The 17779-nt window shown below is 47.5% G+C and overlaps 1 protein-coding gene and 1 long non-coding RNA gene across 3 annotated transcripts; both read left to right on the top strand.

Moving 5' to 3' along the window:
- Window positions 1–899: 899 nt before the first annotated feature.
- LOC137206329 (uncharacterized) lies at window positions 900–2429 on the top strand. The gene is made up of 3 exons (XR_010934619.1): window positions 900–1112; window positions 1474–2229; window positions 2309–2429. It is a non-coding gene; the product is annotated as an uncharacterized lncRNA (long non-coding RNA).
- A 7772-nt stretch (window positions 2430–10201) lies between these two features.
- On the top strand, window positions 10202–17100 carry ATP5MF (ATP synthase membrane subunit f). Of its 2 annotated transcripts, XM_067705624.1 has the most exons (4): window positions 10207–10361; window positions 15455–15562; window positions 16190–16306; window positions 16965–17100. In XM_067705624.1, the coding sequence occupies exons 1-4, from the start codon at window positions 10349–10351 to the stop codon at window positions 16991–16993; spliced, it is 267 nt and encodes an 88-aa protein (XP_067561725.1). In that variant the 5' UTR covers window positions 10207–10348; the 3' UTR covers window positions 16994–17100. The 2 variants fall into 2 exon arrangements, with proteins under 2 accessions (XP_067561726.1, XP_067561725.1); XM_067705625.1 differs by lacking the exon at window positions 16190–16306 and having other exon boundaries at window positions 10202–10361.
- The last annotated feature ends 679 nt before the right edge of the window (window positions 17101–17779 follow it).

Raw genomic sequence — 17779 nt, 5'->3', positions numbered from 1 at the left:
CACACCTTATGACATCTTATGATCAAATGATTTCATTTGCCTCATCACCACTAAGAAGGGAACAAACATGAAGGAACACTGCAAGTGGCTCCTCTGAATTAAGAAATGTGGCACTGCCTTTACATCTGGGAGGGGAAGAAGCTGGGTGTGTCTTAGATGGGTTGGCTTTGAGGAGGGGCTTGCAGAAATAAAAAGGTAAACATTTTTGTTAACACTTTTCAATTGCCCCGACCTCTTGCCTACCCACGCAGATTTCCTGATGGAGAGCCCTTTGGGGACGAAGAGAGGGTTCAGAGGTCCAGGGTAAAACCTGGCTTTCAATTCTCATGAATTTATTAATTATTCACTCCACGGGGTCTGTATGATTGCAGTGGTCGCTAACGTTAGTCATTTTCAAGAGCAAACCCCACAACATTCCGTACTATCTCAGGGAGTAAGAGTCAATCCCTGAGTTTTCATGCTTCATTTCCTGCTGTCTTAGATCTCCTTCTTAGCAGTTATTCCTAAATCAGATCATCCCCAACATCATGGGCAATAAACATTCAAGGGCATTTTTCAAGGAAATGTTCTCCCCATCAATCTTTATTCTTGACACAGCACACCCAGCTGAAACTTCTGTCGCCTTCTATTTTTCGTTACCAAACACCACTCCAAGCTTAACTAAATAACTGTATTGCCTGTTGCCAAAATAGAAGTCAAATACAAAGTACAGAAACACCAACAAACCAGAAAAAAGAAAAAAGTTGTGTAATGAAGGCCGACGAATGACAAACGGGGAAAAATATACACTTATGAAAACAAAGCCTAATGAACAAGTTAAGAAACTAAGAAGGGGCTTGTTGAGGCTTGTTTACCGTCACCGGAGATACCACGCGCGCGGGGCGGGGCGTCCTGGGGTCCCGCCCAACGACTACCAGAACCTAAGCAGCCTTCCTGCTGGGTTTGTACGACCCCTGCTGCCGCCTGCCCCCTGGTGCTGGGGGATCCTGGGTTCGATGCGCTGTCCGCTTCCAGCTAGGGGTGTGATCCTGGAAAAAGCCACCGTCTCTGAGCTCCAATAAATTCACCAATAAACTCTGGGACGTATCCTGACTCTCCTGGGCAGAGGATAGGTAGGGTGAAGGAGGGGAAGGACCCTCCGCCGCAGGGGTCCTGGAGGCACTGCTCCGGGATGACTTCCCCAAGGGAGTCAGGTGGGGGTGGGGACACCACGTCCCATTGCGACGCGCCCCGAGCTTCAGTGGGGATTGGCCGGGCGGACGTGGAGTGGGCATAAAAGCCTGGTTGCCAGGGCCACAGACAGAGTCTTGGAGCCCAGAGGCTCCCTCGCTCCCACCGCTTCCTTCCAGCAGCCCTTTAAAGATGACTCTACCGAGGTGACCACTCAGACCCGCAGCTCTTCTTCTAAGTCTCAGGCATAGACTCTGGTCTCCCATTTCTCACCCATGGCTACCTTCTCTCCCCTTGAGGAAGCTGAAGAAAAAAGCAGAGAAACTCGGAGCTGAGCCCCGTTGGGTTCGGAAAGAAATACCCATATTTCAGTGCTTGTGGAGTTGTGGCAACAGTAAGCCACCACCAGAGTGAACACCGTGAGTTCAGTGATTCTCGCGTGACGGGAAATCTTCGAAAGCTTCAGCAACTCAGGCTGACAAGAGAAAGAGAAGTGAGTGTGGGAAGGTGCCGTGGGCAGTAAAATCTGTTTACAGAACACCAGAGGGCAAAAGAGAACCTCAGAAGGGAAGGATGCCAGGTATTTCTCAGAGCAGGTAGTTTTCAGTGTTGAAAAAGCTGCAGACCTCTTTCCAACCCAGAGGAGATGGGAGAGGTCAGGATGAACCTGGAGGAGGCTGAATCACGACAGGTGCTCACTGAATGGGGCACCAGCCAGAGAGGAAGATGTAGGTAGAACCTTGCAACAAACCAGAGCCCGAGCGAGCACCGTCATCGGGTTCTGGGTCTGCAGGAGGAGAAAAAGAACAGCTGCTGAGCAGTTAGCCTTGTTTGGTGCTGTTTTCCTCTCCATCAGAGCAGACAAACGAACACGTGAGTCCCCTCTAATGACTTCTCCACGGGGGAGTTGCCAGCACAAAGCTTGTCCCACCTGTGACATTAACACGTACCCCAGCCAGACGCTCAGGGAGCAGTGTGTCTTCCATGGGGTGAGATCCACACTCCTTGTGCTCCGTGGCTCCCCTCTGAGCTGTGGGAGGCATCCTTCCATCTGTCCAGGTACTGAGGGTGACAGGTTTCTGGCAATCTCTCAAATAATCTGGGTAATGGTTCATTACAGTCTTCTTGCTTTGAACAGGCTCCTCCCCCCATTGCCTTGGCATCCCACCAGATCCAGCTACCCTGAAACTTCACATCTCGTTGCATGGGGACCTCCACAAAACATGAAAAGAGGAAGGACCTCATAAAGTTTTCCCCAGTGTTTATTTATTTATTTTTTAAAATAAATTTATTTATTTATTTTTAGCTGCATTGGGTCTTTGCTGCGCGCGGGCTTTCTCTACTTGCGGTGAGCTGGGGCTACTCTTCGTTGCAGCAGGCAGGCTTTTCATTGCGGTGGCTTCTCTTGTTGCACAGCACGGGCTCTAGGAGCGCGGGCTTTGGTAGTTGTGGCATGTGGGCTCAGTAGTTGTGTCTCGTAGGCTCTAGACCGTAGGTTCAGTAGTTGTGGTGCATGGGCTTAGTTGCTCTGCGGCATGTGGGATCTTCCTGGACCAGGGCTCGAACCCATGTCCCCTGCATTGGCAGGCGGATTCTTAGCCACTGCGCCACCTGGGAAGTCCCTCCCCAGTGTTTAATAATGAAGATTTTGAAATCTAATGGATGGCTGAAAGAATTTTACAGTTGATACCTGTATCCTCCGAACATTCTATCATTAATATTTTAAGGTACTTTATCACATATCCATCTATCCATCCCCCATCCATCAACCCATCTTATTTTTATCGACTTCAAAGAAAATTGCAGACATCAGTAAACTGGTACATCAGTATGCCAGTACCTGTGTCTGCTTAGACCCAGGGAGTCCCTTCCGTCCTGGCTGCCTCCACCCTGTTCCTGACCTGCGTGGAGAAGCTGCAGGAAGCTCCCAGGTGAGGGAGACCCAGAGCAGTCAACGGCAGGCAGGTCGTGTTGCTGGACAGCAAGAAAAAAATTCTTTTAACTTTTTCCCACAGGAATGGGATCAGAGAGCTGGGGACAGATTGAGCTAACCAATTAGCCACTCGTCAGGGCTTGCTTTAGACCCTCATCGCTCCTATCCCCTCCCAGGACTTCACTTCCAATTACAAAACCCAATGAGTTTTTTCCCCCAATTTTTAAAATTGAAGTATAGTTGATTTCTAATATTGTGTTAGTTTCAGGTGTACTATATATATTCTTTTTCAGATTCTTTTCCATTATTGGTTATTACAACTATTGAATATAGTTCTCTGTGCTATACAGTAGGTTACTGTTGTTGATTTCATATATAGAGTGTGTATCTGTTAATCCCAAACTCCTAATTTATCCCTCTTCCCTGCTTTCTCCTTTGGTAACCATAAGATGATTTTCTATGTCTGTACAAAACTCAGTGTTTTGAGAGAGGATCTACAGAGACCAGTGTGAACTGTTTGCAACTTTCTAGTAATCAGTCACTTGATAAGACTGCTTTGGGGGGCGGGGATGGGGGTTAGAGTGGCTTGAGAACACGACGATGACATGTTTGTGCCCAGAGCCATTTCTCAGCGTCTCAGTCCTTAAAAACAAAAGCTGCGCTCCTGAGTGGATTAGTCTCTGAACTGCTCCTCTAAGGCTGAGATGCTTCGGCTGTGAATGATGCCCCTGGCACCTTCCTCAGCTCTGCCCTATGGGGCCACAGGTACATCTAGGCTCCGTCTGCACTTCTCCTTGGACACTGATTCCTGCTTCTCCCAGGAGCTGCTGCCCATTCCTGGTGTCTGCAGTCCCTCCCAGCAGAGCCTCAGGTCTCTGTGCCCACAACCCCAGGCCACCCATCCAAGGGCCTCGCCCCCACGTGGGCTTCCTTTCTTGAGGCTCCAGTGTCTCTGTCCATTTGAGCATCTACGTTGTCATTCTGGGTCACCTCATTTGTGCAGGTGAAGGTAGGGGGACAGGGCTGCGCTGAGGCTTGTTTACTGTCACCATGGAAACTGCCTGTGGAGTTGGGAAGGGGTGGGGTCAGGGTCCTAGGAAGAGGAGGTCTCCCAGACTCGAAGGGTAATGCCAGGTAGTGCTTCTGCTGGCTTCCCTACTCAGGCTCGACCATGCGCCCTGGCCTCTCTGCAAATCTTCCAACCCCAGGAGGAAGCGTGGCCCCGGGGAACACCGGATCTTCTCCCTTCCTCCGGACATCGTGATCACTGCTAGTCGCTGTCACTGAGCTGCTGCAATTTCTCTGGGAAATGAGGGACATCTCCCAGTTCTGCACAGGGGAGAGAGCAGGCAGGACCAGGAGACTAAGGCAGAAGCTGCAAGGGGCAGGATGTGGCGGGATAGGGCGCTGAGGGGCAGGGACAAGGACGGGGCAGTTCTAGAGGGCTTTCAACCGATGGAGTCAAGACGGGAGACGGGGAACAGAGAGTCCCATGGTGATATGGCGGAAGGCTTGACCTCCGATTGGTCAGGTTTGGGAAGGGCAACGATAAAAGCACAGGTGTAGGCCAGATGATACTGGACAGAGAGGGTCTGGGCGCAGAGAGACTGGTCTCTGGCTCTGGGCCTTCTGCTGATCCCTTCCTTCCAGAAGCTCTGTAAAGCTGACCCTGCTAAGGAATCTGTTCTTACCTCAATCCCGTATCCCGTTTTACAGGCCCAGACTCAGCTCTTGGCTTTCCTGCGCCCACTGTCCCCTCCTTCGCCTTGTCCCCCATTTCTGTCCAGGGCTGGGGCTGCTGCATCCCGCACTCGCATCTCCGGGGTCCAGCCTGACTCAGAAACAGGCTTTCTGTCGGGGTAACACCTGCAGCTCCCGGCCTCCTGTGCATATCCGTCTGGGGCCACCAGGGGGAGCTGCTGCGTCCTGGAAACCGGCTGGGAATGGGGCGTTCAGGGAGATGATCCATTGTAGGGTTGAGACACTGGGTGTGTCGGTGCCTTGATGTGAAGCCCCGCAAGTAAGGGACAATCCCCTTTTCAGGAGAGGAAGGTGTCCCAATGGTGACTTCTGAGCCCCTGGAGAATACTTAATTTTTGAGATTAAATGAACAAAAAACAGCTCAAAAGTCATCCAGTCTGTGACAGTCATTCTCTTTGCTTTTATAGACTTTGCAAATGTGTATTGTTTCATGCAATCATTTTATATTAAGTGATATTGTAACACGTTAAAAAAATCCAGTATTGTAGATAACTGTAAGTGAAGGAAATGAGGGTCACAGAGAGAGAGTAGAATAGAGAATGAGAAACTAGGTCTTAGAATAGTTTTGACAGGTGCAGAGAGGAAGCCTCTTGGATCCAGTGTTGGCTAAGAATCATCAGAACGTCAGGGCATGGCTAAGAAGAGAGTCCCAGGCATCAGAGGTGTGGAAAGTACAGACATTTCTGTTAAGGAAACCTGGTAAGATGGACTCAAGCTAATGGCTATGCTAGGGTGAGGGATGACTCTATCCTGTGCCAGAATTTCTTCAAGTTTTCCAGGAGTCTATTTTATTCTTAGGGACTTTACTCTCCTTAAAAAGAAGATATCAACTGGCTGAACGTTGGAACCGAAGTTTGTTCAAAATACCTCCATAAAGGTAAGAAGTTTTTACAACATTGTCAGAATATTAACGGAAGTCAAAGAAGAAAAAATCTTTTGGGGAAAAAAACATGCAAAAGGCTCTCCAAAGGAAGTCATTCCATATAATGAAGAATGGGACAAAAATGAGTAAAGACAAGGAGGTGAAGTTATATAAAGAAATAATTCAAGAACCAGGAAAAAAAATACAGAGAACAGAGCCTTCCTACAAAACCCAGGCAGGTAACTCAGTAAGAAAACCATGGCTTCTATGTTGCAGCTCAACTTCTAGAGAGATGATACCGGCTACAGCCTGTGGCTGGTACTTGATGCATCTTTTTAAAGCCATTTTTAGAGCAGTTTTAGGTTTACAACAAAATTGAGAGGGAAGTACAGAGATTTGCAGTATAACTCCTCCCTCCACACGCATAGCCTCCCCCGTTATCAACATCACTCACCAGAATGGTACAGTTTTTACGAAGAATGAACCTACACTGACACATCATAAGCACCTAAAGTACATAGTTTATCTTCGAGTTCACTCGGTGTATATTCTATGGGTTGGGACAAATGTATAATGACATATATCCATCATTATAATATCATACAGAATACTTTCACTGCCCCTAAAATCCTCTGTGCTCTGCCTATTCATCTCTCCCCTCTCCCACCCATGGCAACCACTGATCTTTTTGTCTCCATAGTTTTGCCTTTTCCAGAATGCCATATGGTTGGAGTCACAGTATGTAGCCTTTTCAGATTGGCTTCTTTCCAATCTGCAAGAATATGCATTTAAGTTTCAGCCACGCACTTAAGTGTCTGCCATGTCTTTTCATAAGTCATATACATTTAATATGCATTTAAGTTTCCTCCATGTCTCTTTTTTGTTTTAACATCTTTATTAGAGTATAAGTCCTTCATATCTCTTCATAGCTTGATAGGTCATTTCTTCTTTTTTAAAAGTTGAAGCATAGTTGATTTACAATGTTGTGTTAGTTTCTGGTATACAGCAAAATGATGCAGTTATACGTATATACACATATTCTTTTTCACATTCTTTTCCATTATGGTTAATTACAGGATATTGAATATAGCTCCCTGTGCTATACGTAGGACCTTGTTGTTTATCTATTTTATATATAGTCGTTTGTATCTACTAATCCAAAACTCCTAATTTATCCCTCCCCTACCCCTTTTGCCCTTTGGTAACCATAAGTTTATTTTCTATGTCTGTGTGTCTGTTTCTGTTTTGTAAATAAGTTCATTTATGGGAATTCCGTGGTGGTCCAGTGGTTAGGACTCTGCACTTTCACTGCCAAGGGCCTGGGTTCCATCCCTGGTCAGGGAACCAAGATTCCAGAAGCCCCTTGGCATGGCCAAAAAAAAAAAGTTCATTTGTGTCATATTTTAGATTCCACATATAAGTGATATCATATGGTATGTGTCTTTCTTTTTCTGACTTACTTCACTTAGTATGATAATCTCTAGGTCCATCCATGTTGCTGCAAATGGCATTATTTCATTCTTTTTTATGCTTGAGTAGTATTGCATTGTGTATACATACACCACATCTTCTTTATCCATTCACCTGTCAGTGGACATTTACATTGCTTCTATGTCTTGGATATTGTAAATTGTGTTGCAGTGAACATTGGGGTGCACGTATCTTTTTTTTTTTTTTTTTTTTTTGGCGGTACGCGGGCCTCTCACTGCTGTGGCCTCTCCCGCCGCAGAGCACAGGCTCCGGACGCGCAGGCTCAGCGGCCATGGCTCACGGGCCCAGCTGCTCCGTGGCATGTGGGATCCTCCGGGGCACGAACCCGCGTCCCCTGCATCGGCAGGCGGACTCTCAACCACTGCGCCACCAGGGAAGCCCTATCTTTTTCTTTTTTAAAAAATATTTATTTATTTGGCTTCGTCGGGTCTTAGCTGCGGCACACAGGATCCTCCTTGCGGCATGTGGGATCCTCCGTTGCGGCACACAGGCTTAGTTGCCCCGTTGCATGTGGGATCTTAGCTCCCCAACCAGGGATGGAACCTGTGTCCCCCGCACTGGAAGGCAGATTCTCAACCACTGAACCACCAGGGAAGTCCCTGCATGTATCTTTTTCATGAGCTGTCTTTTCAATGGCAATCATCCCCTGATCATACCTGAATAATAATAAAACCTACATTTTAAAACATGGTCTAGCTTAATAGGTAGTCACTGGCCACATTAATAATTGAAATTAAATAACTTGGACTCAAAAGCCAGATGTTGCTGGTGGGTATTCAATTGTACAGTGCAGACACAGACCATTTCCACCACCACAGAACGCTGTATGGACAACGCTGGTCTAGTTGCTCCCATCTCAGAGATGGTCCTACCCTACCCACCCATCTTCTCCCAGGCCAGAAAACTGAGTGTCCTTGACCCCTTCCCACGACCACCTATCAAAACCAGTCCGTGCCCAAGCCCCAAGGATCCGCCTCCTGAATGCGTTTGTCCACTGCTCTCCACCGCTTCCCTTCTGTAAACAAGCCTATCTGCTCCCTCTGCCTGCCACCTCACCCACACCCACTGGGCTCACTCCACACCCCCACCAGCCTTTGCCACCCTATTTACAACCACTGCCTTTCTTCCGCTGGCTCTCCCTATCCTTCTCAGCTTTCTTTTTCTCCACTCATCACCATCAGACCTAACGGAGAGGTCACGGCCATTTCCCAAATAGCTCTCACTTTCTCTTCTTTGGAGCCCTAGGTGGATTTTTACTTCCGAGCTCCTTGGGCGGGTGAGCCACGTGACAATTCCGGCCTATGAGTGTGCACGGAAGTACCGGTGAGCCCCCAGGCCTGGGTGTTGACAGGTCGGCTGAGTCTCTACCCTTGAGCCAGGTGATTGAGATGGGGGCTGCTCACCAGCCTGAATCCCTGAGTGAGTACAACGAATAGAGTCCCTTGACTACCTGTGATGGGCAGTTAGGGTAAAAAATAACCTGCAAAACAATTTTTTTTAAGTCCCTGGGATTTGGAGGGACTATTCTAAACCTGGCAGCCTGGTTATCATTCTAGTAAATGTAAATCTGATCATGCCACTGTCTTTCGTAAACCCTCACTGCCTCCTTGTTTCCCTCAGTAAAAACTCCACTCTTCACGTAGCATGCACAGCATTTTGTGTTCTGACCCTTGCTTGCCTCTCCATTTCTCATCTCAACCATCACTTTGTATTATTTTTATTTATTTTATTGTGATACAATATACCTACCCCTCATTAAGGAGTCCATGGCCCCCTGCTGTGCATACATAGACCTACTGCTGTGCTCTCACCTGTCTACACACCTGTCTCCTGCACAATACCAGGGATCCTAGAATGCAGAGACCATGTCTGATTGATTCCTGTGTCTCTAGTGCCCAGTACACAGCAATGTGTATTTAGTGAATAAGTAAGTGACTGATAAAAAGTGAGTTTGATAATTAACTCCCCACCAAGTCACTTTCCTGAGGAAGCCATCAGTTCACTGGTCCAATTCCTACTATCCACTCAGATCTTATTTATTTATTTATTTATTTATCTTTGGCTACGTTGGGTCTTCGTTGCTGTGTGGGGGCTTTCTCTAGTTGCAGAGATCGGGGGCTACTCTTCGTTGTGGTGCCTGGGCTTCTCATCACGGTGGGTCGGAGCATGGGCTCTAGGCACATGGGCTTCATTAGTTGTGGCACACAGGCTCAGTAGTTGTGGCTCGCGGGCTTAGTTGCTCCATGGCATGTGGGATCTTCCCGAACCAGGGATTGAACCCGTGTCCCTGCATCGGCAGGTGGACTCTCAACCAATGCGCCACCAGGGAAGTCCCCTCTACTCAGTTCTTATTCCTTTATTTTGACATACATTGTTTCATTTAACTCCTACAGCAAGGTAAGCATTACATCCCTATTTTACAGAGGAGAAAACTGAGATTCAGGGTATCAAAGCATCTTGCCCAACTCAGAATTGCTTAACCAAGAATGTTTATTGTGGCCTTTCCAGAAAAAACACAAAATGGTGGTGAGGCATCATTGTGCCCGGAAAAGAAGTGGCAGAAAGAAGAGCTGGAGCTATGTACCCTAGGGTCTTGCTTATTTCTGTCCTTAAAGCGTAGCGCCAGAGCCTGGACACGTTAGATACTCCTGAATCAAACCTATTTGGAGCCTAAGCCTGGACACCGGCTTTTCCTGCTGATTGGGGATTCCTTTAATCTCCCATCAAGCACAGTTGGGAGGAAGGGTCTTAAGATGCTCCTGTCATCTTTCACAACAAATTTAACACGACAAAATAAGAAAGCTAGGATGCTCTTTCCTCACCTCCCTTTTATTATTATTTTTTTGGGGGGGGTGTCCTTTCCAGTCTCTTTCCTCCCAGAACTGGGAGCCCAGGTTAAGTCCTACCACTTCCACTCCCACCCCTTCACCACCCCCAGGTTCCCAACTGCGGGGTCGCGGTGCTTTGCCCTCCAGTTTCTTCGCCCTTCACCCCACGGCGCACCTGAAGTCCCAGCCTCGTACCAGTCGCGACCTGCTTCCCGTGAGCCTCTGCTCCCGGCCCCCAGGGCGCATGCTCCCTACCCAGCAGTCCTCGCGCGGCCCGGAGGAGCGGACAGCCAGGACTTCAAGATGGCGTCAATCGGTAAGTTTCCGGATCGGTTTAGGGCTACCAGGTTAAAGGCAGGAGTCGGGGTTTGGGGTCCAGTGCTCAGAGCCGCACTTGGAGGGGAGGGACCGAGTGCCGGAGCCGCCTGCCCTTCGCTCAGGACCTTCGCCGCGCCGGGCCCTTTGCCCAGGGTCCCACGCCGTCCAACCCTTCTTAGCTCGCCCCGCCGCGCCTCCCGCCTGCCCAGGGTCCGCGCCACTCGGCTGTGGCGGGGAGGGCGACGGCAGCTCGGCGAGGCGCCTCGGGTCTTGAGAATGCGCTGTCTCGGACCACCCCTCCTCTCCCCGCTGAGGAATAGCTGCTCTCAGCCCTGCCGCAACCCAGGCGCTTGTTTTGCACCTGAGCCCTCCGCGCAAATTCGAAGCTCAAATTAAGTTCCAAGAGGAGCTAATGCCTAGGATGGTGCCTGACACCACGTCGAGTTTGACGCATGTATATATATGTTGAATAGCGTTAGAGAGGTGAAGTGACCTATTCAAGGTCACTATTAGTGAGTGGGCTGAGCTGGGATTCAAACCTAGGTTTCTGGGGCCTCGTGGTAACCTGAGCTTTAATCACAAGGGTGACCTTATGACCAGCAGGCTTTACGATGACATGCATGTATAAATCGGACCGTCCACACTGGTTTTTTTTTTTGTTTTTTTTTTAAAATACGAAAGCCACCATGTTTTAGCCCTGCATCCTCACCGTAGCCTTGTCAGGATCAGTGCTGGGAACGTTGATCCCATTTTAAAGATGAGGAAAATAACGGTTAGAGATGTGGTGTGGCTTGCCTGCTGTCACACAGCGTGACAGTGGCAGAATTTTGACTAATCTATGTGTGTCTTACCCCAGTTTCTATATTCTTATTTTCAGCCCGGAGAAATGAAAAGGGGATCAAAAAATATGAGAGTGATGCTTTTTTCCCATCTGTTAAAACGGGCATGAGAATATTTATCCAGGGTGGTTATGTTGTTTAAACAGACAACATGTGAAAAGGAAGCATTGAGACTTGGTATCTTATTTAAGCAGAGGGTTGTAGTGGAGATGGAGAGTGCTATGAACTAAGGGTTAAACAACTTAGTATATGTAAGGTGCTTGTAACACTGCCTGACCCACAGTTGAATGCTAGTCGTCCAGCTTTCCCTGCGTGACCTTTGGGTAAGGTCATGTCACACCTGGCCCATTCAGCATCACGCAGGTGAAGGAACTGGAGTCCAAGTACTGATGATCTTTCAGATGGTGTCTGTTGCCAGAGCATAACGCCACTAGTCCATTAGCAAATAAAGTGATGGAAATACCAATTAACAGTGATAGATGAGATCAGGTTGACAAAGTATGGCCAATGGGCTGGATTTCATGTGGCCTGTTTTTGTATGCTGTGAGCTAAGAATAGTTTCTGTTTTTTAAAAAATTTGTTAAGGGACTTCCTTGGCGGTCCAGTGGTTAAGACTCCACCGCAGAGGGCACGGGTTCGATCCCTGGTCGGGGAACTAAGATCCCGTATGCTGCACGGCGCAGCCCAAAAACATAAAAATAAAAAAAATAAAAATTTGTTAAAAAAAGACTATGTTAGAGACCTTGTGTGGCCTGCAAAACCTAAAACTCTTCGCTCTGGCCAACCCCAGAGTTGGATTTAGCACCCAGAAGACACTTGGCATTTCCATGTCTCTCCATATAGGTGGACAGTATGCTTCTTGAAGTCATAAAATCAAGCCAAGTAGTCACCTGCCCTCCCAAGAACCTGTGGTCCTTTCTCAGCCTTCACTGAAAATCTGTCATAAACAGGAACTGTGTGTGGGGAACTCCCTCCCACCTTTAGATAGCTCATAAGCAGAAAGACAGATAATAATTCCTATTTGCATAGTACCTAGAGCTAAGGTGGGTACTATTCTTACCCTTATTTTACAAAGGAGGAAACAGAGCAGTATCTTGCCCAAGGGCACACAGCTTCAAAGTGGCAGTAAATCCAGAATACTCCATGGTAGAGTCTGCTCTGTTCATCAGCATGCTCTACTGGTGTGAACCAGCCGCTGCAGAGGAGTGTTGGGGGAGGGTTTCAGTATGGCTGCCAAGGACTAAGGCCTTTGCCTTCCACTAAAAGAGAAACTTCGGAATAAGTGTAGATGCATCTCTGATGAATCTGATGGTCTCTTGGAATTTTGTGATGGTGCTGTACTTGGCTCTCCTTAAGGCTAATGTGATTTTTTTTTCTGTGCTTATAAATTTCTTAGTTTTGGTTATGGAAATGCTGTTTTCTTCATAGTACAGAGATATAAATATGAAGAAAAATAAATTGTTGGCTTTTTTCTCCTGTGATGTGCCAAGGCACTGTGTCAGCCCCTGAATATGAGAATGAGAATATGTTTTCATAGTTTGTGTGAATGTGAAAAAATAGCTTCACTGGGCCTAGCAGTGACCTAAATACTTTTTTTTTTGAGTCACCAGCCTTATACCAGTTGAAAATATTTTTAAAATTCTATGTTTCTCTTGCACATTTCCCCAACATAGTTCTATTTTTAAAATTATTTATTTATTTTTGGCTGCATTGGGTCTTTGTTGCTGCTTGCGGGCTTTCTCTAGTTGTGGCGAGCGGGGGCTACTCTTTGTTGTGGTGCGCGGGCTTCTCATTACGGTGGCCTCTCCCATTGTGGAGCACGGGCTCTAGGCATGCGGGCTTCAGCGGTTGTGGCACGTGGGCTTCAGCAGTTGTGGCTCGTGGGTTCCAGCAGTTGTGGCACGCAGGCTCAGTAGTTGTGGCTCACGGGCTTTGTTGCTGCACGGCATGTGGGATCTTCCCTGACCAGGGCTTGAACCCGTGTCCCCTGCATTGGCAGGCGGATTCTCAACCACTGGGCCACCAGGGAAGTCCCAACATAGTTCTATTTTTAAAAGCATTTTCAACCTTTTTATTATGGAAGACTTCAAATACAAAGAAAACAGAATAATGTAATGAATGCTTTGTATTCGTTACAGAGCATCAACAGTTAGCAGCATTCTGCCATTCTAGTTCCATCTGTCCCTTCATCGTCCCCTCCCTACCACATTGCCATATTTAAAGCCAGTTGGTATTAGAATGACATGTTTGTACTCCTCCCTGCATGCAAGAAGACTTTGAGAGTGTAGCAAAGGTAGCCACCATGTTCTTACTCAAGAGACGTGGTATAGTAATTCTTGGACTAAAAGCCTACTAATGCAAGTGATGACAAAACTGGGATGTAAGATGTGTACTTGTTAAACTTTTCTTGAAATAACACAGGCAAGGTGACAGAGTAGGGTATAGGTCATTCTCAGATGACATTATTGTTTGGTGTTGAGCTCAATATCATTGACACTCAATATTCCTGATTTGGAACATTCCTGAAATTCATTTGAGACTATCTCACATTTCAAAAGTATTACCAAACTAATCACAGTTTGTGTTCATAAAAGAACTAAAGGGTGCAGTTAATCCCTGAAGCCCTGTAAATGTCCTGAAGTTCAGTTATTTGCCACTTCTTTCTCTGCCACCTCCCTTTTTTTTCTTGGATGTTTCACATGGACCTTAAAGAGATTTCAACAGTAATAATAACAGCTTACAGTTCTGAGCATGTTCCAAATGCTTTTACGTAGATTCTCCTTCAAACCTTGGAATAAGCCATTTCACAGAGGAGGAAACTGGAGCTCAGAGGTTACATAGGAAGGAAGTGCTGGTGCTTGAGATAAGGCGGGCAAGGCAGGAGGCCTTCTAGGAGATGACGGTTAAGTTGAGATAGCCCTGTGATGATCCAGGGGCACTGCAGATACAAAGGCCCTCAGGTGAAAATAATCCTGTTGCATCTGAGAAACAGAAAAGGGTTTGGCTGAAGTGTGGTGAACCCAGGAGGATGAGTGGATTTGAGATGGCTGCCTTTCTCGATGGAATGCTGGCTTCTGAGCACAAGGCTGTCATCTGCAGTCAGTGCTGTACCCACAGTGCTTAGCAGGCTGCCTAGCACACAGTAGGTGCTCCATGTGTTTGGATAAGTTTAGATGGAAGGTTGGGGCCAGTTTGTTGGGGACAGGCCACCTGAACCATGACCCTAAAACCAGGTGTGCCTCCACCTGTCACTTGTGACCTCTTGACAAGCAGTCATTCTGGTCCATCAAGGCCATGTGTCTCATTCTCCAGACAGCCTGTAGCAGAGTAGAAGCTGCCATTAAGCCTGAAGGCCCTTGTCCTTGATAAGGGTTGGGAGACATCAAGAGACCTGTGGGATTCCCCTCAGTGGACTCTTGAGGATGGTCCTTAAGGAGCCTGAGTCCCAGCATGCGGGATCTTAGTTGCAGCATACGGGATCTAGTTGCCTGACCAGGGATTGAACCTGGGCCCCCTGCATTTGGAGCACAGAGTCTTAGCCACTGGACCACCAGGGAAGTCCCCAAACAGCTTTTTAAAGTTGATCTTTTGGAAGAGGACAGGGGAAGAAAGATTCTCTCCTTAAGAGCATCTGGATATTCACAGGGCCAACCCCTCCCTGGCCCCCTTCCTATGTTACTCTTAAGCCCAGAGATGAATACAGTATGGCCTCAACCAGGAGCCGTTCCTGTCCCAGATTCTCATTGGAAAATGATCTGGGGCCTGTTGGGTCTTTAGAGTGGTTTTTACTAAGTCATTTGACATCTGTGGTCTGAGGTAGGATGCTTGAGGTAGAAATCAGATTGGCTTCAGGAGCATGAGAGCCAGACCTAAGGTGGAACCCTGCCTCCATGGCCTGCATGCTGTGTGCCTTTGGCCAAGATGTGCCCAGCTTCTCTGTCTCCCCCACTCCTACTTATAAAGGCATCTGTCCTCTGCTTTACCTCTTCCTCATGGCCCTTAGTTCTCTTTTTACATAGTTATTCCCAGCAAGCTTTTATTCAAAAGCCTGTTCTGCCATTATATAGACTCTGGCTTAAAATAGTATATCTGGTGTGACATGTTTATTTATAATATTGCTCATATGCAGCCTCTATTTAGTAATGTTACTGAATGCACCTTTATTGAATGGTTGAAATAAGTGACACAGAAGGTTGCTGTTTGTGTTATTGGGAGACCTTCCAGTGTGTGTTTTTTTGCACTTCCTTTTCAGTACCACTGAAGGACAAGAAGCTCCTGGAAGTCAAACTAGGGGAGCTGCCAAGCTGGATACTGATGCGGGATTTCACCCCTAAAGGCATTGTTGGAGCGTTTCAAAGAGGTCAGAGCCTTAAGGGCATGTGTAAATAAAAGCACATCTCTGCGTCTTCAGGGCAAACAGGTCTTTCTTTGCCCTGAATTACTTTGGCCAGTACAAGCCTTGTCTCAGACCAGTAAGTTATGTAGAGAAGGACAGAGCGAGATTGTTAGCCCTCGAATTTCCATGTTTGATCGGTCCTATCAAAGGCTGGCTCTGAGATATTTCAGACAAGGAAATGTTTTCTATTGCTTGGAATCGGTACCAGCACCTCTGTCTTAAAGAAATGTCATAAGACTTAAGAGGAAAATGAGTTGGAAGCACAGGGGACATGAGTCTATAATGCTCATCTCCCTGCCAGGCAGAACTTTCAAGATGAGTATTTGAAATGGTCTATCCTTCAGGTCTGTGCATTTTAAAGTGCAGAGCAGTCCTGTGTCATCATGTCATCATCCTTTGGGAGCCTGTGTGGTTGCCAGCCTCCTCAGGGGCCCCCGTCTTGATGTTTTTCTCTATATAATTCTGGCTACCCTGTGGCTGTCTTTTGTGTACTGTTTCTTCCTGCCCCCAGGCCTTTCCTCAGCTTTGCCCTCTCCTATTAGAACGTGTAGAATGTGCCCTCAGAGGAGTGGCCTCCTCTCCGCTTTGCAGGTTACTACCGGTATTACAACAAGTACATCAACGTGAAGAAAGGGAGCATCGCTGGGCTTTCTATGGTGCTTGCAGCTTACGTGCTTTTCAACTACTGCCGTTCTTACAAGGAACTCAGTGAGTCTCTTCTGGGTTGGTTTGCCTTCAGTGGGGTTTCCCATGACAGGGTGGTATTGGTTCACTTTCAACCTTATTAAGTCCATCACCCTGCAGACAAGCTGATGACTTGGAGGGACTTTTCAGAATATAGCATATTTTAAATGCAAAAATTGTGGCAAAGAGAAAGACAGGAAAAATAAGATGAAGCTGGGGTAAAGGTAATACTTAGGCAGCATTCTATCAGCCACTGCAGGCTCTGCCAAAGGTTGGTGGAAAACTTGGCTTTATCTTCCTAGCAGCCAGTGTGAAGAGGGAAATAGGTTGAGTGCTACAGTCCAGTGTCTGTGTGGTGCTCTGGAAAAGCGTGGCTGTTCCTGGTGCTGAGACATGAGAGGAGTTGGTCTGGTGGCCGCTGAGTGGGCTTCATGGGCTGTTTCTGCCAGTGTCGAGCCACCTGCCACTCTGTGGCATCCAGAGCAGTGCTGGCCCTGAAGGGTGGGCGCTTGGGTGCTGTTTTTCTGAGTGGGTGTTCCCTCAGGGAAGGAAGAGGCTGGCCAGGTGGCAGATTAGCTGTAAATTCCACAAGTAGGTTCTGGGTCATCTCCTGAAAGGAATTCTCAGGATGGCTTCACCCCCACCTGTGAAGAAACTTACCATTTTGCCTTTCTAACTTCAGAACACGAGCGGCTACGCAAGTACCACTGAAGAGGGCGCACTCTGCATTCCTGACCATGACCTTTGCCTGGCACCCCTGAATCCTTTTATATCCTAGTGGAGAATTAACACCCAATAAAAGATGACTGGTACGCGGACTGCCTCACTGGTTCAGCCATTTCCCTGCCCTATAGGAGCTCGTGTTGCACAAGGTGGGGTGGGGTCATTCTGCAGCTCCTAGACAGCCCAGGGCTTTGAACCGTGGAGCTTCAAGATCTCGTCCCAGTGTGCTGGGGGGTCACCTAGAGCCTCCGCCAACAGTGCCGAGGTGTTTTCCTGCTCTGTGCCTCATTTTTGGCCTTTTGTCAGCTGACACTTTCACAATATAAAGCAGAAACCCTCGTTTCTAAAAATGCCCTCCCCTTCCCCATCTTTCTGCACCATCCTGGGGTATTGGGGTATCAGGGAATTGGGATGTGTGGGACCCCCTGGTCCTGGTAAGTAAGCTTCACTTGCAGGAAGCTCAATGGGATGTTGGAGGCGGGAAGGGAAAGCACAGGCCCTGATAGGAGCTCTCAACTGCTGTATCCACCACCCTCTTTATCCTTCACGAAGGCCTTCAGTAATGTGATAATTAAGGTCAGAATCAGTTTCTTATTAGGGGGTGTGCGATAAGCATATATACTTCATGGAGTATAGGGTGAGATGCTGTGGCTAATTATCTCCTGCAAGATGTGAATTTGAAGGAACAAGTATTCAACATCAGAAATAAAGGACATCTGCCAGGTGGCTGGCCCAAAGGCCAGGCTTCCAGACTGTACAGGCTGCCAGTACAAA

Source organism: Pseudorca crassidens, chromosome 15 (genome assembly GCF_039906515.1).
Source record: "Pseudorca crassidens isolate mPseCra1 chromosome 15, mPseCra1.hap1, whole genome shotgun sequence".
NCBI lineage: Eukaryota > Metazoa > Chordata > Mammalia > Artiodactyla > Delphinidae > Pseudorca > Pseudorca crassidens.
This window is presented reverse-complemented; position numbering and strand designations above follow the sequence as displayed.

Coding starts and splice junctions, on each gene's coding strand:
- ATP5MF (XM_067705624.1), top strand. Junction 15,563..16,189: donor TGTTGGAGCGTTTCAAAGAG/GTCAGAGCCTTA, acceptor TCCGCTTTGCAG/GTTACTACCGGTATTACAAC. Junction 16,307..16,964: donor CCGTTCTTACAAGGAACTCA/GTGAGTCTCTTC, acceptor TTCTAACTTCAG/AACACGAGCGGCTACGCAAG.